General features: G+C 42.9%; 1 protein-coding gene across 3 annotated transcripts in view; it reads right to left on the bottom strand.

Moving 5' to 3' along the window:
• The window catches only part of PARVB (parvin beta), a 72,279-nt gene that overhangs the window by 38,610 nt on the left and 10,189 nt on the right, over positions 1-23,480 (bottom strand). Inside the window, exons 1-3 of one of the 3 annotated variants that reach the window (XM_054812597.1) lie at positions 19,088-19,196; positions 9,237-9,326; positions 6,339-6,409 (exon numbers count right to left, since the gene is read on the bottom strand). In XM_054812597.1, coding sequence (XP_054668572.1) covers positions 6,339-6,409; positions 9,237-9,326; position 19,088 — 162 coding nt within the window. In that variant the 5' untranslated portion in view covers positions 19,089-19,196. Of the gene's footprint in view, positions 1-6,338; positions 6,410-9,236; positions 9,327-11,960; positions 12,130-19,087; positions 19,197-23,480 lie in introns of those variants that run through there. The other 2 variants (XM_054812587.1, XM_054812577.1) reach the window with 2 other exon arrangements.

Here is a 23,480-nt window from a genome sequence, read left to right as displayed (position 1 = left end):
GAATTCAGACTACAACTCCAGCTCTGCTTGAAAAAATGAATTTGCAATTTGTATTTAAGAAAAAAAATATCCAAGTGTATTTTTTAACAGCTCTTGAAGACTGGCAAGTGCTGTAATTAAAAAACAAACAAATCCCCAAAATCTGCTGTCCCACCTCCTGATTTCCTGATTGTGTCTTATTTAGGAGCCTGCAAAAATCTTTCTGCACAGAATTTGTGAGGTTTTTTTTAAACTTTTACAAGAGAAATAAAGCACCATATTGCTTATTGAAATGATGAACATGCTGAAATACTTTCTGACTCTCTGCTCACAGAAAGTCAGCTCTCCAGTTTTTTTGTAGTTGCCTCTTCATGCAAAGACAGAATCAGAAAATACTCAATAACCTGAATGTCTAAAAATTTAAACAGCTTGATACAGGCACAGAATACTTGGTGGGAAGCAGACAGAAGGTGCAGAGAGAGAGCTTTTCCTGTATATGAAAATATGCTTAACTTCGATCTGTCTGGTCTCACCCTCCCCTACCCATTCCTTCATTTCTGTGCCTGCACTTCATACACCTGCAGTTCAATATTGCCTTTTAAGCTTGGGCTACATTTGCTGCATTAAATAACAGGTGTAAGAGAAACACTGCAGGACTGAGGAAGTGCTTTATTGCAAAGCCTGTTCTCCCAGGGTCAGCCCTAACACAATGCCTCTCCTTACACGCAACGGCTGGTGAAGCAACCGCAAGATCCCACGTGTAGCTAAGGATCTTCAATGCAGCCGAGACTCATCCCTCATCTTCTTGTTCAGTACTTGTAGACTCACAAAACAGCACACAGGCACATGGAAAGGTTTGTTAGGTCACTTAACTTGTCATACCTTCATAAAAAGCTGCTTTTGTATAGTCTTCTACAGTATTTGGGATTAGCAGCGTGATTTTTAAACTTTAATACGATACCCCTATGTCCTCAAAACCATGCCTGCCCTTTCATGCATATCCATACTCATATAAAACATCTCTGAACTGTGTCAAATGCTCAGACACATGCGTTTGTAGTTGTAAAACTTCCAGCAGTGCTTTAAATTCTGACACATTCGTTCATCATATCATTTTTAGGACAAACGCATATGTCTGGTTAAATGAGCCATGTCGCATTACTAAACACTGGGCTGACAACTGAAATTCGCCATGAGGCAGACAGCTGAAACAAAAGAGTGCTAGAAATCTAGAAGGAAAAAATGAGTCTGCCTGGCCAATTTGGCTTTTTAGTTCATGCAAGCTTGGTTTTTACATCAAACTTGACCAGCTGGGTGAAGTATTTTTGTTCTGCAGGCTGGCTGCTCCCACAGCGGTAAGGCACATTCGGAGTTAAAGTGCAGAGTTCAAGGGCATAGGACCCCACAGTCACCGCTATACAGTAATGAACAAAATGAAAAATAAGACAAAATACATGAACAGATGTGGCACAATAGGAAAACAGAAAGCCCAGTCACCAGCAAAGAAAGAAAACCCTGATTTCAATGACCCTTTTCCCCTCAATTTCTGGGAGAATTAGGAAGCTGAGATCAAAGGCACAAAAGCTTAACTGGCTTCAGGGTCGAGCATGGAAATTAATATTAAAAATTCATATTCAGGCCTGGAAACTATTGACTAAGCACAAAGCACTGGCCACCTGCAAACAAAGAGAAGGCTTCTTGTTTTCAGAAGCACACCATGGAGCATTTAGGAAGCATGGTTTCATCTGGTCACACATGAAACCTTACGAAAAGGACAGTGGCTTCATTTGGGTTTTCTCTTCACCACGGCGAATTTTAAAAAGCTATAAAATTAAACATGGAAAAAGATGATAATTTCTAGGACAGTAAATTATTTACTACAAATGAGAATGTTTACTCATTTCAGGCAGTATCTACAGCAGCAGTGTTTGGATCTGTAGAAAGTTTAGATGAGTCTTTAAAGGCCAAAAGTTGTTGCAGTGTCAGCCAATCTCACATAAGTTTTTGCAGGGAGGGAAAGCATCCTGCAACTGTGACTTGCTGTCTTTTGTCAAGGCAAGGCACTTTCAGACGGGACCCGATTCTTGCAAGCTGCTGTTTTAAAATTTTGGATTCAATTAGTAGAAGCTCTTCTTCATACTTTTCCTACCAAACACATGAGAAAATCCTAAGAAATCTGCCACTTATGAGAAATGTTAAAATATTTTTTCAAAGTCTCTGACTCAATTCCTACAGCCTATTAACTCTAATTATGTTTAGGATGACAACCAGCAATGAAGCTTTTGAAGCTTTTACCCCTCAACCACATCTGAACCAGAAGGGGGAAAAAAGATTCCTTCCACCTTTACACCCAATACACAAAGAAACACACATGAAGAACGAGGAAAGCACACGTAAATCAGCCTCCTTTTTTTTTTTTTTAAAGTATTCAAAAGAGAGCTAGAAGCAGCCCCAAACGCTCTTTACAGTTAGTGACATTGACCAACTAATGGAACTTTACATATTAATGGAAAGTGAATTTTAGATAGATTCACAATAACGTATAGTCTAGAAACCTGACTCTGAAATACAGAAGAATAAACAATGTATTACAGGACACCTCTGTATTTGATCACAAAACAGCCCAAACTTATAATTCAAATGCTTCCTTTAAGTTAGTTGTGCACTAGTCACTTGGCAAATATTGGACAATGAGTAAAACAAGCTTACACATTTCAGACACCAGAAATAGACTATTTTGTGAATAAATTATTTATACATATCTATAAATAAAATAACTCATCTCTCTTTCCCTGATCTGAATTTTCAGTTTCAGGTCTGTTCAGCCATGTACCAAACTGTGTTTGATGACACACAGAGCAAATGAAGCGAGGCAAAAAAGGCTGCTGGTCACAGAGGGAACTAAGTTGAACACTTCATATTGACAAATTGTGACCAACTATTTTTAGAATACTGTCAATGATGATAACTGCCGTGGTTTTGCCCCAGCTGGCAGCTAAGCCCCATGAAGCCACTCGCTCACTTCCCCACTCCCCCAGTGGGATGGGGGAGAGAATCAGAAGGGTAAAAGTGAGAAAACTCGTGGGTTGAGATAAAGACAGTTTAATAGGTAAAGCAAAAGATGCACACAAAAAGCTAAGCAAACCAAGGAATTCATTCCCTACTTCCCATGGGCAGGCAGGTGTTCAGCCATCTCCAGGAAAGCAGGGCTCCATCACACGTAGCAGTTACTTGGAAAGACAAAACGCCATCACTCCGAACGTCCCCCCCCTTCCTCCTTCTTCCCCCAGCTTTATATGCTGAGCATGACATCATATGGTATGGAATATCCCTTTGGTCAGTTGGGGTCAGCTGTCCTGGCTGTGTCCCCTCCCAACTCCTTGTGCACCCCCAGCCTCCTTGCTGGTGGGGTGGGGTGAGGAGCAGAAAAGGCCTCAACTCTGTGTAAGCACTGCTCAGCAATGATGAAAACATCTCTATATTATAACAAAAACATCTCTGTATTATCAACATTGTTTTCAGCACAAATCCAAAACATAGCCCCATACTAGCTATAATGAAGAAAATTAACTCTATCCCAGCTAAAACCAGCACAATAACAAACCACACTTTGAGGCATAATTCTAGTTCCTGATGGTTTTCACATGTGCAAGAGGACTTACAGCAGGTATTTTAGCATTCCCAACTAAGGAGCCTTCAACAAGGGGATTCACCGTACATTTGTTTTAATAAGAGTGAGGAATGAGGCTTTTTGTTGGTTTTTTTTTTCTGCTGGTCTCTCCGCATTACCACAATGCTATACAATCTGCCTATCCCGAGTTACGACGACTCTGTCAAAATCACTTCCAAACACTCACACCAGCTTGCACTGATCAATCCACTGTGCTTATAATTCCTATGGCATGAGGCTAGCAGAAATTAAAACAACATTTTGTGGAGACAAAGAGATACTAAAGCAGTGTCAGCAACAGATATCTCTGCTGCTTCTTTGCACTGAGATCCATTTACCCAACTCCATGTGACTGACAGAACAGAAACACTCAAAATCAATGATGGCAGACCATTGGCACGTCTAACCCTGGTGTTGAAAGAGATTTGGGCTGGCACCAATGAAACTAAGTCATACTGCCAAATTTCAAAAGGCATGAGGCTCTATTGTTGCTATTGACACATTCCTCTCTGAGGGGAAAAGAGAGAGAACTACTCTGAACTATAAAAACCTCCATCTATTCAACTCCGCGCTCCTTGCTAGTCCGTGGAGATCTTTCATTTCAAGCTCTGGGGGGCAGGCAGTCTCTTTTGCTGGCTGCTGCTGTATAGCACTTAGCATGGTTCTCAACCAGCACTGGGGCTCTTGGAAAATGTCATTAACCACTGAAGAACAGAAAACAAGGAATAAATTGTTCATTTTTTTGCATTATCCAAACTCCATGGCATAAAATAGGTTTTGCCAACATAATTCAAACCTCTGCCTGCCTTACAGATTCACACCAACATAGTGTTTCTCTAGCTGAATCTCTGAAAACTCTCAACTGCTGAGAGGTATGCAAATGATTAGCAATTACCTAAATTACATAATTTTCAAGTAGGCACTCTACAGGACACATCTCTCCTCTGAGGATGATCCCAAGGAAACAATCTCCAGTTACGTGCTGCTCCCTGCACCAGCTGCTCCAGTTCAATTGGTAATAAGTTACTCTCTCTTCATGCAAGTGTAAACTGATGTAGTGAACCAGAGCCTGATTCTGCAATGTGCTGGAGTTCTGGAGTGCTGCTCAAGCTCTGATTTTCACTCCTCCTGAAGGTTTTCAGGTTTTTAAACTGGAAAATATAACATTGCTAGACTACGACATCCAGGGAAGACTCACCAATTCATATTGAATTCAACAGCAAAATTCCCAATTTAAAAGCAATTCTGATTTCAGTATCAAGTCTCCTGCATCACAGAGTGCATCTTGTTCCTTCACTGCAACGACTCTGCTTCAGCTGAATTATTCATGATAATATTGCAGCTCCACTAGCAAAGAAACCACAGTACATTTTGAAAGAGTGGTGCAAGACCACTGTACCTTTTGAGAGAATTAATGTAGGTACTTACAAAGAAAGAATGTGCAAATTCACTTAATTAAACCCACAATGTATTCCAGGTGAATTAGAAAAACAAATAAATTTGAGCACAGCTCCTTGCTAAACTCAGTTTGATGTGGTTTTGTAACCCCAAACATGTTATTGCAGTGTTAATAACAGATCCATGGGCTTGTATTAAAGATGTACCAGGTCAGCAGTTTGCCGAGGCATTCTGTGAAGCATCTGTGCACAGCCGGGGTGCACAAGGTTTCCTGAAAGGCATGTGCCACAGGCTCAACCCCCTATCTGGAGATGGTATACACTATCCAAAGTTTTCAGGCCCACCCAGCTACAGCTGCATTGTTGTTTCTAACAAAAATTATTTTTTTAAATGATTTTAAAATAATAAAGAGGAAGTGTAGCGGGAAGTATAACACAAGAACAAATGCTGTTTGGAAAGAGATCGCATTAGTTCAGAATCGCCATCCCTTCTCATCATGCTCAAGCTTTCACTATGTTAACTTCAACGACTTACTGGGTAGAGAACGTTCTCCTAAAGACTAGTCCCTCAAGATCAAATCCTCCATCATACCTGGCAGAAACTACGAGCGCTGCTGAGGCACAGCTGGGAACACCATTATCAACACCTTGGGCAGGTGTCTCCAGCAACAATGCAGATTCAAGACAATCTGGCCCCTGCCTCAGCACACAGGTAAACTGAGGATTTAAAAAAAAACCAAAAAACAACAAAAAAAACCCCTCCAAACCCCCCAACCAAACAAAAAACCACAACAAACCAGAATATAGGGCAAGAAGAATCTCATTTCCAACTTTCCTATAACACCAGAGGTCTCCTTGTTGTTCCCTATCATGCCCTTGCTCATTTCAGTCCTACTTTTTCTTCTCCTGAAATCTCATTAATGCTTTCCAAAGCTCCTTCCCTGTTTCCATAAACAGAAGGAACCTAGGTTTATGCGCAGTGACTGCAGGTAGATTCAAGCTAAGCACTGATCCTCGCTATGATAATTACATATATATGATATATATATAAATAAAGCTCCATATATAAATGGACAATGGAGTTTTACTTTGTGACTACCACAAGCACTCTGACATTCAGCTTTTTCTTGTCTCTCTCATTGTTGCTTTTAGCCTTACCTTGTTGATGATCTCAGTTTTCACAGATATACTTCAGAGTTTTTATTCTTCAACTGTGTTCTTGATACCAGCTTGTAAATAACTCTGGCTCACTAGTTAAAGGCTTGAAGAAGGACAAAATAATGATTTCCTACCTTGATCAGTTCTTTGAACTTGGGGTCTTCTTTTGAGTTAGGATCAATCATAGTGCGTTCCTCATTCTCCTCTGTCCAAGTAAAATGGGAAACTTTAGTGAGATCCACTTCAAATGTACACTGCTGAAATACTGCAACAACTCCTAATCATGAAGTGGCCTGTCAGCTGATCAAGACATGGCAGTGCCTGGTCATCATCTTAGCAAGGGAATATCCGATGATCAAAGTGTTACTCATTTTTAAGAGACACACAGAAAGATAACACAGACCTAACTTCCCCAAAATAAGACTGTTTCCACTGGCCTTCCCCAGCTCAGACCCTGCTGTATGCAGAACACTTCAGGAAAATCACCGTCCTCTATACCCTGTTAATATTAACATGCCAAAAAGTGCAGTCAGCTACTTTTCTTCCTCTCCTCAATTTGCATTTAATTTCTATTTGAAAACACCTGTCTGAGATTACACCATCTCGAAGAGTACAGCAAGCTTACAGCAGTGCAGTCAGTGCAACTTGGGCTGTCAGTCTGTGCCTCTGCTGTCTGGTTCCCTGAAACTTGGCCATGCCTGCGGCCCCGAGTGCACGCACTCCTTCACCTCTGGTTAAGCTGGAGAATGAAATTGACCCCAATTTATGTCAGTTGTACTTGTGCACGGGGGAAGAACATAAAATAGATTTCTTAGGTGTACAGTCTTCTACTGCTGGGAGATGGGGAGATGTGAGAAATGCTCTCCAATGGCCAGCAGGACAACCAGAAGAGGTGTGAATATAAAGATTAATTTTTAGAAGGGATGATTTGATATAGAAATGTTGGTAGCAAAATCAACTTGAGCTCAGTAAGGCTAACAATCAACCTTTGGCAGAATTATCTTCGCAACAGCACGTACAGACACGTGCATGTTTATATGCTACTGTAGATATGGATACCAGTATTTAGGAAGCAGCTGGAGCAAGTCTTGTATTTTAAATTCTGGTGCTTATTTTCAAGTAGCAGACCTCTCCCTGCACCCTTCATTTTAGCTCCTTTAGTAGCCAAGTGGTAGCTGTGATCTAGGTTAGATCTGTTCCTTTCAGTAGAGAGCAAACCCCGGTTACTGCACAACAGGAACACAAGGATGGGTGACAGTGTCACAGCTACGTGAGGAGATCCACATTTCTTCAGCTAGAATAATTATTTATAAAGCTGACGGATTTATCTTTAGCTCAGTCTAGACAGGCCATACAGAATCCTGTTTTCCTATTGATTTCTCAATTCCTTCCAGCATGACACCAAAGGAGGGGTTTTGGTACGACCATTGGTCAGGCCATTGCCACACTGCACAGAGGAACCCTTTAAAACCTGACGATGATCAGCCTACAGTGACTTCCTACTGCAGCGCTGGACTTCACTGCGGTCAGATGGGAAACACAACACTCGCACATCCTAGACACAAGACAGACTATACCATCTAACTGGTTACCTTAGACTTCACACAGACTTTTGGCTTCAGTATTTTCCAGGGCCCTTTATTAAAAAAAATGAGACCCTGCTATCTGAACATAGTTGACAAATTTCCGCAAACCCGCAAAACCCCACAAATTCTTTTGCTGCTTTTTTTCCCCCCTGTTCCTTTACTTCCCCATTACTGCCTAGGATGAGTCAGGCAGTCTAGTCGTAAGGCAGTGACACCCACTACACACCCAAAATACCGCTAACTGAAACCTTGAACAAGATTTGACCCATAATGGTATGTGATTCACCGCAAAACTTTCCTTAAAGTTCACTGGTGGTCATGTCTTTGCATGACAGGCCTTCAGAGTGGTCCTGCATCTTGTAAAGTCATCTACACCTTTAGTGGTACCCAGAAGAAATCATTGGAGACACTCCTGATCCATACATATACAGAGAGCAATTAACACTTTAACCATGTCTCAGAAGAACAGTACTTTGCATTTCCTACTACTCTTTTAATCAGAAAATCTAAGTGACTAACACTTTTTTGGTCTTATTTTACTGTTTTATTATTTGTCTCCATGCTAGCTTGCTTCAGCTAATTCTGTAGATTAAGAGACAGTTGGCCAGGAAAGAAAAAAGTGTTTTATTCCAACAAGTTTTAAACACCTTTTGCTATTAAATTATGCTGTTGCTCGTGTAGGGACTCAGGAAGGGGGAAGAATGGAGAGAACAGGAATTTGAATATTTACCTTCTTTCTATAAAGCTTTATTTGTTTTACATACTTCTATCCTAATCACACTTAATTACTATTTTCAGCAGCCTAAATGCTCATCTGTTCATTCAGTATTAGGTCCCATTTTGCTGTACTGTCACTTGCAAAGTGGTAGCAGTAACCCAAGGAGGAACATGGCATCCACTAGTTAACAAGTGAGTAGTATGTACATTGAGACAAAGGGTTCCACAGGAACCATGACACACACTTTTTTTTTTGCTACAGGCTTTCTGTGGGTTGGTCCTTTTGCACTTTAGTTCCCCATCTACAGAGAGAGAAGATACCGCTTCCTTACCAAAGGAGGATGTCTGAGATGCACTTGGCCAAAGAGTTAATGGAACTGAACTTAATCTTAAGCAGACAAATTCAGCAGTATTTTCCATCTAATTCTTTGCAAAAGGATGATCACAGAAGAACTCAAGTTCTCTGCCAATTCATTGAACAAGTCAATTTTCCCATGAACTACCTAGTTCAAGTGTATCTATGTAACTAGCACTGCTCTTCAAATTCCATTTCAGCCCTTCTAATTTCTAGTCTACGTGTGACGTGCAACAGTTCTCAATTCTCATGCCCAATTCTCTCAGTTTCAACTGAGCAATCTACATTCAACAGTAAAGCAATGGATATGGGAGTCACAGTGGCCACCTTCATTAATAATCACTTAATCGAGGTCTGTAGCATGAATACTTTACCTAATAGTGTGTCTTCTGGATGGATGTCCACAGTGCTTGGGTTCATTGGTGCATTGATAGCATTTTTACCTTCTTCTTGGAGGTCACTCACTGATTAGAGGGAAAAAAACAGAAAGGAAGACTGTAATAAATGCAAAGTTTGCAGATATGTAGAGGTTGAAGAGGGTATTCGTAATAAGAGAAAACATCTGGTAGATCCATTTCAAAACAGGCCCACAGTTTATGGAACTGCAGCCGCAGTGGAAAATAAAATCAAAGTAACATCCTTTTATAGCTCCTAATAAACTGAGCAACCACACAACTGGCTGAAAATATTTTGCAAGAAACCCAATTCTGTGGTAACAGCAACCTCAGAGTGCTTGTTTCTCCAGACGGACGGGGTGTGAGCTTTTCTGCAGGACAGCCCAGATCTACAGCAAACAGCAAACTGAAAAATCAAGCTCCTTTTCTGATAGCACAACCACCACTCATCACCACCTTTTCCAGCTTCAGAACACCAGGAACTGTAACTTGCTACTGGCCTTATTAAAAGCCTCAGAGAATCCCAGGGAGACCTACCAAATAAAGATGAAAATGTATTTAATTCTAGCATTGCCGCTGGCTGAAAATAGATATAGCATGATCTGGTGAACACGAATCTGGAATTTGTGATTTCAAACTTTTGTCCTAAACCTACATTTCATTTGGGAAAGTCAGTAAAGTACCCTTCATCAATAAAATGGATATTAAAATACTTCCTTACGCCCTGCCACATGGGAGGAACTGAACTTGAGGACAAGTACCGAGTAGTTCTTCAGTATCTTCACAGACCTTGACAGTAAGAAAAGCACTCACAATGCTGTAACACTTTTACACTCTCCAAGGCACATCTCCCTCTAAACTCAGTAATGATTATTTATTATAAGCCAAGCTATTGATATACAGGCATTTGAAACAGGAGATACAAAGACACCGTAACAGCCCCATCTATTCAGTGACAGTTCTGTGTTAGCGTGGGCTAAGATCATTTGTGGCAGCTTTTGTGGTATTGCAGTCTCCTTTGGGAGAGGTCCAAGTCCCACACTCTTTTCAGGGAAAAGCAAGGACTTCCAAATAAATAAGCTCTGCTAGACAAACTTTTCTGGGGAAAGAAAAGGAGGAACATTCAACTAATAGTCACAGTATCCCAACAAGCACTTCCTTCAAGAACAGTTGCTATTCCCCTTTCCCATTGGAAAAAATCAAACCACAGGCTAATCATTTACATGCAGCCTGCAAAGGTTACAAAATGCTGCGTCAGTACTTGCTTTTCTCCTGTTTGATAGAAGGGGAAATCACAGAGATCCTATTGCCCCTGAGGAGGACAGGGAAGAAGAATATACGATAATCCCCACTACTCCTCTCATGGATACTTGACATAGGTGCTTAAAACACGTTACCAGATTTCTGAATTGCAGTTCCAAGACGTTAGTTAATTCTGGCTCACAGCATGATACTGAACATGACTAAAATCCTCAATTATGAAATGCTGTTCTTATGTTCTGCAAGCAACAAACACCAGTCTCGTATTCTGAGATCTTATGGCTTACGAACCACATTAGAGCAGCTGGTTACAGCTAACAAGGCACAAAGCCTGGGGCTGCGAGCAGTAAGCCCACCTTGCTTTCTGTATTGCGCACCTTCTGCAAAGGGAAGGGAAGAGAACAGAATTCTCAGCTGCAAACAGAATACAATGTCTGCAGGCTGAGATTTATCCTCCTGAATAAATGTTGTTATCAAAGAAACTCTTAAATTAGCCCTTTTCTGGATTCATTCTCATTTTCTTGGAAAACTCTCCAAACAGAAGTCAAGGAGCTAAGAGGCCTCATGCAACAGACCAAAACAGCTCTAACAGCATGCCTTAGCCAGCCCTGCTTGCATTACGCCCAACTCCAGCTTTCTCACCTGAGCAGCTCCTACACTGTGATGCCAGTAGGAATATAGCCACCAGGAGGCACAAGAAAAATCATGTGGAAACTGGACATTATGAGTAAGATTTTTAAAAACCCTGCTAGGACTATAAACACCCAAATTCCACTTAAATCAGACTCCTTTTGGAAGTACCAGCCTTATCTCTAGATGTAACGCTCTTTTCATTATTATAGCATTGCTGTCATTCTGGGAATGCCAAGCGTTCAATAAGGTCAGGACATCTCTGTTCCTAATACTCTGCAAATGCAGAGGAGAGCTGCTAAGTTCCTCTGGGCAGTGAATACATGGTATTGTCTTCAGTGGATGCTATATAAACAAAATGCTGCCTACATTTCAAACCAGAAAAACTTTTAAATGCAGCTAAACTAGTTTTATTCCCAAAAGTTCAATTAAGATGATACACTTGCTTTATTTTTTAACATAAAAATGATCTCCACTCTTCCTAGCAAAAATACCTTGTTTCTGAGCTTGTTTTCTGAGTTACTAAACTGAAAGAAAACATTAATACAAATTTTTGTATTAAGCCCCCATCCCTCACAACATGAAGAGCCACATAAAACCCTTACGCTTGCCTTCAGATCCAGTGCGGCCGGGCCAGATCCCACAGGACCAAAACATCCTTTCCTACTGCTACCGGCAAAGCACGGCTATGTCAGCAGAAAGCCTCCCAAAGCCCGCTGCCCAGGGGGAGCCCTGATTACAGAAAGCCCGTACAGCAGGTCCTAGGCAGACAGCTTAGGACAAGATTCTTCCTAAAAACGTAATATTTCCTACCTCCTTTTTTGCGCCTCTTACAGAGGAGCCCTGCCATCCCGGCCCCAGCAGCACAAACAGGTCGCAGATGAACCGCATAGGCCGTCTGAATGCTGAAGAAGCAGCAGCAACTGGATAAGGGGCTGCCACCTCGAGACTGCCAAACCTACGTTAATTCGGGCATGGTGACACAGGAGGAGGCACTAAGATAGCCTCCCAGCTGCCGAGGCGGGGGGGTGGCCAGGAGGAAGGACACAGCGCTTGGCCATGGATTCCCAGCCAGGAATCCCTCCCTATATCCCTGCCGCTTCTGCAGATAGCCAAGTGCCTCCCTTGGACTGCTGCTGGCCGCCTACGAGCGGGCACCTCAAAGATGGCATTTTCTCTGCAAGGAGCTTCCTGAGAAAGTCATCTCTACCCTCTGGCCAAAGCACAGTCGGGTTCCCCGTCACGACAGCTTGCCCCAGGAACACACAGGTTCACAGAGCAACAGCCAGCATGCAGAGAAGCAACTGCGCTCAGGAACATAAATTTGCCAGGGTATTCCCAACACCTGCTGCACTCCAGAACCCTTTCACACTGTGCTTTAACAAATGCTGAGGACTTTTCTCCTGCTCACTGCCCCCAGTATTTACTTATCACTGTTGAGCAAAGAAACAGAAGCAGGAAAAGGAAACTGAGCCACAATGCTGGAAAAAAACAGAGAACCCACAAACGAGCAAGTGGAGACAGTTAAAATAATAGTCAGGATGGAGCAACAGGTACATCTCTGAGAAGAAACTGATAGGTGTTTTAATGCAAATTTACAACAAAGAACGGCTTTCAGCCCATGCTTTCACAAAGCCAAAGGTACTGTAAAAGATTATAGATATTAATCGATTGCCAAACGCCGACCTCCTCGACTTTGCATCAGCAACAGCGGCTTTGCTGTAAGATTTATACCAGATCCTGACATCAAATGAGCCATTCATGCAAGAGGGCATTTTACTGGTAGAGCAGAGCTGCACTTGCACAACAGGTTATAGTTATGGTAGGTCCTACATGAGGTATTACTGCTCCTTGCCCATTCACAGGTCCCTTCTTTTCCCTTTCCTTTCCCCACAAGAAATATCTCCCCTGTGTGTTCTTGGCTCTCTAAATGAGATCTGTGTAAAACGTCTTTCTCTAAAACCTGATCATTTCATAGATTGGTCAGAGGAAACGTGCAGTAGGGGAAGACAGGAAGGGGTAGGAAATTGAGTACAGGCTGGAGTAGCATCACTTAGTCCAGGCTGGTCCCCAGCAGAACCTTTCCTGTATCTGTTGCTCCCACTGTCACACCATGGCAGAGGTCTCCCTCAGATGTGCCCACAGAACTCATATGAGCAGCCCCAACATCCAGGGAGTGCTCTCCTGCCCACGAAAAGGGTTTGCCCCCACCTTGACTCAAAACGCAGACTCTGGTTACATACAGCCTTAACATAAAATTTGCCAATGGTCTAAATGATTCAGCTGTGAACTCACACAGGACAAGTCAGGTGTACCTACAGGCACAGAAAGATGATGCCTTGGAAAGGTATCTGGCAGAATTAGCTATGATTTCTCCCAGATGTCTGCTATAACCTCCCTCCCTTCCGGCTGGAAATCTCCTCTCTGAGCAGATCCCCAATTAACAGGCAGGACTAGTCCTCCAAACCGCTTCAGTACGCCATCAGCCAGCACTAGCAAAATCCTAATGTAACAACAGACGGGCAAGCGGCCAAAGCATTCAGCAAAAAACCTGAGTATTTCCCTAAACCAGAAATTTAAATTCATGAGTAAAAGGTCACTTCTCTATCAGTCCCCAAGAAAGCAACAAGGGTTCCTGGCAGCCCTCCGGTGTTTTAATAAACTCCTGGCAGTGTCAGCAGTCAACATGATTTAGTCAACACTGGAAGCTGTGCTGGCCTTTCAAACAAATTAATATATAATGAGCGGATCGCATACACACATGTTGTACAGCGCTACATCCATAAGCCGGGCAGGCTGTCTCTGTGCATGGGATTACATGCAAAATGCACAGAACGGGAGCAATTAGCTGCAGAAGGTTGAAGTGACACCAGAGCTGTCAAGGATTTCTCACAAGTCAGGAAATGGCCTTTAAAGTCAGCAGGAGTGCTATAAAAAGAAGAGATGTCCCCACTTTCTCCTTTTTATAAGGAAGAGCAAAGCTGATGTCAACAATTTGATCCTTTCTACATTCACTCTTAATAATTATAGTGTAACTTTAAAAGATATCAACAATAGCACAGTTCACCTCTTAAGTCTTTACCATTCACTGCCTTGTTATTAAAAAATTGACCACAAGCCTCTGCCTCTTACAAAAACAGATGGCAAATGCTACTTAATTTTAGCTCTAGTTATTTCTGACTGCAAGGCTGAATCCCACCCCACAGAAAGCAGCAGCTGTTGTGACGCTAATCACAGGTTTCTGGATACGGTGCTTTCCTTCGCATTCAGCCAGCGCCAAGCTGGCTCCGCAGCACTGCCTGACCACAACTTTGACATGATGTACTTTCATCTCGTGATTAAACCCTTACTTTGGAAGCTATTAGACTGCTTTGTTACCCTTGGCTCCACTACAGATGATTCGTTCAAGTAACTTTGTCATCCTCTTTGGTCGGAGCACCACATAGACGGGAAATGTGCGATGACCGTGTAACTCGAACTGCACAGGAAGCTGTCTTCCTGCCCCCAGCGTCTTACTGCTTCCCAAGTTTCCTTGCTCTTCCCAGAGACAAACCCCTGACCAGCTGCACTTTTTCAGACAGTGACTCACCTGCCTGCAACTCATATCCTAAGAGTTCAGATAATCACATGCAAAATAGAAAGTCCATACTCAAGACCATCTCTACCTCATTCAGACCAGTGACATGACCCTCATTCACTCCCACCTCAAGTGAGACGTGGCCATGGGACAAAACCCCTTGAGGAGGCAGCCAACCCTTGCGTAAAAGATCAAGAATCTGCTGGAGCTCCCACCTCCCACATGAGGTGTCAGACCAAAAGGCAACAGGTCCCTGGTGGGTAAAGACCTTGCAGTGTCTATCTCTTAACCTGCTCCTCTGTTTGCCCATTATAGACCAACATACGCCGAATTTCCACCTGACACCTAAAACTCTTTCAGGAAAAGTCATCTTCTAAACTGTAAACCTTCTAGGAATGTTTAAAAAAAAAAGTTTTACAAAAACTGGTATTTTCCAAGAAAACCTGTTGTACTGAAAGATTTCAAACCAGCCCCAAACATAGTGCATGCTGATACACTGAGATTCTTTGTCTCTTTTTCTAGAGACATCCACCACAAACAACTCACCAGTCTGCTACTGCATTACTAATTGCTTAACATTTACAAAAGGCTCCAAGATATTTTGATAGAGACTGCAGGAGAAAGACAAAGCCTCCATTAATTATAATAGAGAATTATAATCACAAGCAGATCAAAGGCAAAGACTTGATCAAATCCACATAAAGGCACTGTATCAAGGGACTGTGTTCAAAGCAGAACTGTGGTAATAAAAGAAATTATTTATATGCCTCAGTAGGCAGACAAGGCACTCACAACAGCCTGGCTCTGTCACTTAAAGAAATGGAAATACCTAAAAAAAGGAAAGAGCAAAGCTAAAGATAACTTTTAGGAAAGGGCTGTAATAATCCTTTTGTTAAGTTGCAAAGAGCAGGCCACGCTTGCTTATATGATGGACGTGTTAAACTTACACAGATGAGTGGTCTATTCTGTGACTGCCAGAAAAAAAGATCTCCCCTTTTCTTTTGCCAGGGGTAAAATATGGATCTAGCATGGTAGCAGCATATCCAGCACTGGAGCCAGCGAGAAACATTTATGAGAAGCTGGAGTTTTGCTTTGTTTTGTTTATGAGGGTGAAATACTACTTTCAGGTTTTCTCCCATGAAAATTCTTATCCTTCTATTGAGTTTTTGGCTTTTTTTAAAATTTTGGTGAAAAAAGACTTCGCATTTTTTGGTGGACAACACCTGTGTTGAGATTGCCAATAACAACACAGAACAGGTACCCTGGCCAAGCCCTGCACATGTACCAGCCCCCCTGAAAAGAGGAAGGGTGCGCTGAGGCAGAACGGGAACAGGCAGAGAAGCAGCAGCTTGGGAGAGAAGAGCACTGAACAGACCGCAGCGGCCGCCAGCAGCTTTCAACATGACCAGCACTAGCAACCGAACACCAAATCAAACAAAATGAGAGTCTGCAATTACTAAGCAGACAGATCTTTAGCCAGTTACGTGGCTCATCAGCAAGAAAGCTGAATCCTATGAAATTAAGTTGCTGTGTGCTGAAACAGTTTTCTGCTCCAGCTCCCTGCAGGGTCCCGCGAACGCAGCGCTGGTGCTGCCGAGGAGGAACGGGATCCTGCCCTCACCCAGCCGCTGCCCGCGCTGGGCAACACAACAGCCAGCAGACCAGGGCTGGCTACGGCTGCTGCTGCTGCGCTGCTGACGTAACTGAACAGATAGATCCCCCCCTCAGGTATTAATCTGGCTCTGATAAAAGCTGACAAAGCCAGAGTTTACCCGCAGCTGCCTCCGCAGAAATAGGGAGTGATAAAAGCCAAGATCAGCCCACAGTACCAACACAGAGCCCTTGTATTTAACATTCGGGTCTTCTTTCCAGCAGTTGTACTGATCCCATTCAAGCCTCACAGCTACCAAAGCACCAAGCCAGAATTCATCTCAGCATTCGGCTCCCTGGCTGTTTTAGTCCCTTTCTGCTCAGCTCATGCAACAGGTCTAACACCCACTTAGTAAATACTTAAATAGGAATCCTTCAAAATACGTTCTGCAAGGCAGAAAAGCAAGATGCAGACTTTGACAGAAGCTGACAGAGAGATAGAAAGCTAAAGCTAAAAGTCAAACTTGGGATTCATCATTTTTTCTGTAAGTCCCTGTTTCTTGTTTCTTTATTATTTCAAGCTTAACTTGTGCAGCTGTCTTTATCAGGCAGGCATCCATGCTGTCAGGAAAGGGGCATTCCAGACTTGGCCTCCACCCCTAGCTGCCACTCACCACTTCCCTTTTGCTAGCACTGGTGGTTGCAGAAGCCACAGTATGGCACAGAGTGGGGACACAGTGTGCCTGAAAACCAACGAGATAAGAAAGGAAAAAAATATAGTTAATTTTCACTGTGTAGGCACACAAACACTAATGCTGGGGAGAAAAAAAAAAAAAAAGAAAAAAAAAGCAGAAATAAGAGTGTGAACAAGAATGGTGTTTTAAAGTATTTACAAAATGACCCTGTCAGCTCTGCTTCAGTCACCCCTGCATTGACCTTACAGCAGCAACTGGTAGCTTTGAAAATGGCATAATTTTTAATCACATTTCCTCATGCCTGACAGGCATAAGTATATTTTTAAGCAGCTCCCAGCAAACAGTTCTGACATTTTGTCCTCCCTGCCCGAAACAGAACAACACTCCTCTTCACGCAGATGAGCAAAGAGAGGTGAAGAAGCTGCACTTGTTAGGCATAATGTGCTGCAGTATTCTCAGGACACACGCTGGCTGTTACAGCTCGGTGTCGCTTAGGCCCTCTGTGCACCCTGAGGTCTGGAACCAGCACCTGGCTGGGAGCAAGACCCCGCAACTTCACATCGTGTATCCATTCACTTCATGGATGTGAGATTTTTCTCCCCTATTTCCTGCCCCTTGCACTAGATTTTGCACAGACTTGTTCATAAATGGGAAAATGTTTCAGGTAAAGAGGGTCCCAGGCCCTTGTGTGTATTTTATTTCTAAGGCAAAAATAAAACAATCTCTAAAGCACCTACCCCTTACCCAGCTCTCCTAAGCACTAACATAATACAGTCCAAAACTACACAGCTTCTACATTCCAGGATATGAAGTGGGCATACCTTTGGCACTTGTGTTGTCCTAAGCTTGTAAACAGATGGCTTCAATCCCAGATTTTTTTTACAGGGAAAAGCCAGGCTGCTGCCTCAAATATCACAGGCAATAACTGCAGCTTGAAAGGACCCTAAAAGCAACGAGGAAAAGCTACACTCCTGCTGCACACAAATTCTACTTGGAAACAGGGAATATGTCCTTCCTCAGCCTCCCCCAGTTACAATTCCATCACAACATACAAAAGGTCATTTCTTCCCATGAAGCAATGGTGGAGGATTATGTTCGCCCAAGCATACTGCAAGAGCACCAGGACAACTTCCACCTGAAAGAAGAATGTGGAGTCAAATCCGCCTGATGACAACAGAGAGGAAGAAAAAATCTGACAAGAAGAAAGGACTGAAGGAGACTTCTGGCCTGTATCCACCCCCAATAGAAAACCTGCAAGGTATTTTAAATTTCCTGCCATCAATTCTCCATGAAATACTGTATTCTACTATATAATGCTTAGTACTCTTCAAAGCTTCTGTGTACTCCTACAACCAAATATGACGGGCAGGTAGGAAACAGCACGTTCGCAGTCCAGGAACTCAGTCCGAGAACCCAAGGAAGCAGGTTGATTTCCACAAGATGCCAAGCACCAATAAGACTCCAAAAGCAACTCCAGAGACCAGAATCAGCTCACTACTTAAGGTATCCATGTTTGATAGGTCTGGCCAAAGCAAATTACAAAGGGAGAGACAGCAGAAGCTGTCAGAAGCAGAGCTTAATAACATTACTCTGGAATAGAGATGCCTAGTCCACTCATTCAATTCTTGTCTTTTCCATCATGAAGAAATCAAGGAGAAAACAGCACTTCTGTTTACTGCCTCCTATAAGCTCTCTCTCTGATCCCACACACAAATCGAACTGTGCAAATTTTATCAAGCAGAACACTCAGCATTAAAAAAAGTCACAACTGCAGCTTGTGGCAATGCATTTTACAACTGAGCTGGTTTCCATCCCTCCACCAACTTCTTTCCACTTCCTTCTCATGGTTTGACGCTTCATTTGTCAGTACCTGAATGAAAACCCCTCAATTAATTAACAGCCCAAGCAGTTTTACCTGCTTCAGCTTACTGCTTTCCCCATATCCTTCGCCCCGCTTTCCAAAGGCATGAAAAGGTTAACAACCACCACCAAAAGCAGTCTACTGTGCAAATATGAAAACATTTGATGTTGCTTGTTCTTCTGAACAGGTCAACAGAAGTACAGAGTAACAGACTTACTTCTGAAGGCAGCGATGGCAGGTGAGCACAAGTAGTAACAGAAAGGCACTGTCTTCTCCAGCTGATAGAACAGAGCTCAACAAACCAACTTCACGCAGATGGAAAGGAGGCTACAGCTATGACTTGCAATTCAAAAAAAGCAACTTTTTTGCTTGTGCAATATTATTCTACAGGAAGAATAAGTGGAGATAAAAGATCCTGCAAACCACAAAAAGTGCACATGCCTAATAGCTGGAGTTGCCCAGATGTCACCCAAAAAGACAAGGAAAACCCTGAAAAACACTCATATATAGCAACTATATTTGCAACACACACGTTGAGGGTTTTCTAGTAAATACTAGTTTTCAGTTGAACAGAGCACAGGACCAATGCAGGGACAGGCAGCGCTCCAGACCAGAAACTTTAACCTGAACACACAACACAGTTTTCAGAGTACCATATACTGAGGCTGCTCATGCCCACTTCTACCTTTCCTGTGTCCTGCCTGCATCCAGGGCAGTGTATTGAAAATGAACTATCTCACTATACAAGCAGACACTGCAAAATACAAAGAAGTTTTCTCAATGGTTTCCAGACAAGTCATATGTTGAAAATTATTCTACTTGTTGCTTTGAGCACCAGAGGAGCCTGCCAAGACAAGCACTTCGGTAATAAGCACTACAGACCTCAGAGTAAAAGAAAGTCTGGAACTCAGAGCCCACAGTCAGATAAAAAACCCAGTCCATGAGGGGAAGGTACAGTGAAGATAGTAGCTGCCATAAAAGCATTCAGATGTTTAAGTCTGCCAGGTTTAAGTAAGAAATAGACACCACCAAGTCATAACGGAGCTGCTGCAGACAATGTAGAAAGAGTGGAGCCCAGGTCTCCTACTGCCATTCCAATCCAGTCTCCCACACGCAGCCCTCAAGGGATAACAAAATGCAATTGTGAAACAACAGCCAGCCCAAGAATCAAATCAAAACAAGTCCAAAGCACAAGAAAATGTCACATTTCACCAAGTATCAAAAAGACCTGCAGCCGTTATTAGTTATTGTTTACTTAGTCAGCACACCAAAGTTTTATGTGATTTGCAGTTTTAGCTTTCTGTGGTCTCTTAAAGCCTTTGCACTGGTAATCCCAGGTCCTATGAGCTAGACAAGGTGTTGTTCCAGTGGGTCTATACATCTTAAAGACTTTCAAGCTCAGCTACTGGTCAGTCCCAAAATAGCTAACTACACAGTCTCTCCAATTCACCCCCACTAAGAAGCAGCCAGAGCAGCAGCCCAGTGGAATCCGTGCTTTCCTCCTCACTAAAAGGTTAGACAGGCAAAAAAAGACAGGAAAAAATTTTGTACTTTTACAAGTACATCAGTGCAAAACCAGTAAAAGCACCGTGATGAGAAGAACAGTTCCACTGCACACCCCTGTATTCACATCCTCATAAATCATTAATCCACAGACTTCATGCTATTTAAGAAATGCCCTTATTCGAGCCTTTAAAAGGTCTAAGCTGCCAGGGAGCCGCATAAGATCATTGGATAATTCATTGGATCATTGGCTGCACAAACTCCCTAGACATCCTGCCCCACTGCTTCATAGACCCCAGCATGAAAAAGTTTCTCCCTTTGTCCAGACTGAACCTTATTTGTTTCAGTTTATACTTCTCGCCTCTCTCCTCTGCTATATGCAACGGTGAAGAACCTGGCTCCAACTTCTCAATAATCTCTTAATAAGCAGTCTGCTGACGCCTATGAAAGATCTCCCTGAATCAGTCTCTTCCATAGGCTGAACAAGCCCAGCTCCCTCAGCAATTCTCACAGAAGTGCTCCAGCCACCATCCTGGTGGCCTGCTGCTGAAGGTGCTCCAGTGTAGCCATGTCTTTCCTGTATTGAGGAGCCCAAAACTGGACACAGTATATCAGCTGGGATCTAAGGAACGCTGAGTAGAGGGAGATAATCACTTTGCTCAATCTACTGGCTGTGCTTCTGTTAATACAGCCCTGGATATTGTTGGTCTTCACAGCAATGGCATGCTGCTTTCCAGCCTTTCCAGCAGAGCTGCCCCCCAGGGAGGCAGTCTCCAGCCCGTATCATTGCAGGGGGCTCTTCTTTCCCAAGTGCAGGACTTTTCACTTGTTCTTGTTGGGTTTCAGAAGGTTCCTGTCAACCCATTTCTCCTGCCTGTCGACATCTCCCTGAACAGCAGCCTTGCCCTCAAGTGTATCAGCTAGTCACCCAGGTTGGTGTCACCTGCAAACTGTAGGCGCGTGTACTCCATTACCTCCTCCAGGTCATTGATGAAGACATCAAACAGGGCACATCCCAGGATAGACCATGAGACAAATAGATCACACAATATAGGGGCAGTGCCACAGGCAGACACAAGGATCTTTCTTCCCCCTTTTCTTGCACAGGGATTAGTTACTCTGCTTTAACTCTTCCCGTGTAATAGATATGAGATCTTTCACACTCCCAATACTGCTCCACAGAATCATCTGGCCGGCTATGCTGAGACACACCAAATTACTCAGCCTCCCTGGAACAACAGTGCCCATCACCTGTGCATTCATCACAAAAGCAGAATTCCCCAGCTCAGACAGTTTCAAAGTAACCATGTTTGCATTCTTGGAGAAACCTCTTACCAGCCACTGGATCAACTGCACATTTGTTTAGCAAATGAAGGAACCCAATGAGGATGCCTTCTACCAAGATTCTGGGTGGTATGACATCTGCACGTAATGCCATTCTTGGGAAGAAAAATTACAATTTGTTTTACCAGTTTGTCCACAGAAAAGAAAATCCACACATGTTCCCCGTTGGTTAAAGAGCTGATGGAGAAAAGCTTTTTACCAGGTGCTGAACTAGCTTGGCAAATGTTGGTACCTGTGATCTGTTTGTTAACATGTAAATGACAGGAATTAAAGGATCAGAAATATACAGTTGGAAAGTCAGTATAAAACAAACACACACCTTAAATGTCAGAGTCATGGCTTGGTCAAGCACAGCTCCCTAGCCTTCTTACTGCTCTTACAACTGATGTCAGCAGAGCAACAGCCACCACAGTTTAGTTTTTTAAACTAAATGATACGAAGCTAAAAGATACTGAGGATCCAAGGTGATGATTTAAATTATGGCCCCTCACTGTGTTACTGCAGCTACAGCTGCAGTACTGCAGTAAAATTGAGGTCTAATTAAGCACATCGTAAGTGGTCAGGAGGGAAACAATTAGTCTGAATCTGTGTGAGCAGTCAGAGGAAAAAAAACTCACAAGCACCCAGTTATCCCGAACATGTCATAGAAACAAATATATGCTGTGCGGTTGAAGGAGAAAGGTAGAGAGCAGGTAATAAGGCCAGTCCTTCTTCCCTTCCCATTATCATCTGTCCCTCTCCCTGATGAGGCACCCTGAAAAAACCCAGCTCCACAGAATCAGAGAAACGTTGCTTGGAAGGACCTGCCAAGGTCCAGCTTGAAGCTGGACTATTGCCACATTAGATGAGGTCAGTCACGACTGCTTCTCTCCTTCCACCTGCAAAAAAGTCCCTATCAGTTTGTGTGGCAGACAACACCAGATCTGCCACAGAGGCAGCAGATGTGGTTTGCTCCCAATCGTCACTTGGCACAGCAGGACCATTTGGAGAACAACATCCTGCACCCAGTTGCCCAATGATAGGGCCCCATTATACACGCTTATTTAATTACCTAATTAGAGAGTCAAGATCCCTGTCAGACCAAATTCAGTACAGATCCAAGATATATCTTTAGTGTTAGCATTCTTGCAGCCTGCCTAATTTTCCAGTGGATCCAATTCACTGTAACAATACTGGGAGCCATACACAGGGAAGAAAGCAAACAGTGACCCCGAGGGACAATTTTATAACCCTATTCCTGAGAGGAATATTAAGCAGACAATGCAAGCCTGGATGCCCTGGTACTTTCTCCCTATTCTACCATTTCTGAAGAAAATCCCATCAATTTTGCAAAGCCTCTAAATCCATCTGCTGGACTAGGCAAGCCAGAGACCAAACAACACTATTCTATTTTAAAATGACAGAAGTGTCTGCATCTGTTTAATAACACACATGCATACATCTGCCAAACGGACCTAGTGGAAAGACACTTTCTGAGGATTACACATTTATCTATTTAAAGACAGTAAAAAAGACACCATGCCTCTATACAGACATCAGAATAGCTCTCCTCCTCATCTAGCTCTCACAGTCTCCTTCCTTACTCCAAATAAACTGTGTATGCAACCATCTCAGCTAATTAAAATTTAGCAATAAGGCCATATGGCAGCTATAATGGAAAATGCACTATTTCTTTTTTCAGTGGATTTTGTTATGGTTTAACCACGCAATGGAAGAAGTACTAAAGAAGGAACTGCAATTCCAGGAGCCAGAACAGCTTGCTT

The sequence above is a fragment of the Grus americana genome, chromosome 1, assembly GCF_028858705.1.
Source record: "Grus americana isolate bGruAme1 chromosome 1, bGruAme1.mat, whole genome shotgun sequence".
Lineage (NCBI taxonomy): Eukaryota > Metazoa > Chordata > Aves > Gruiformes > Gruidae > Grus > Grus americana.
Note: the sequence above shows the minus strand (reverse complement) of the source record. Positions and strands in the feature narration are given on the sequence as shown.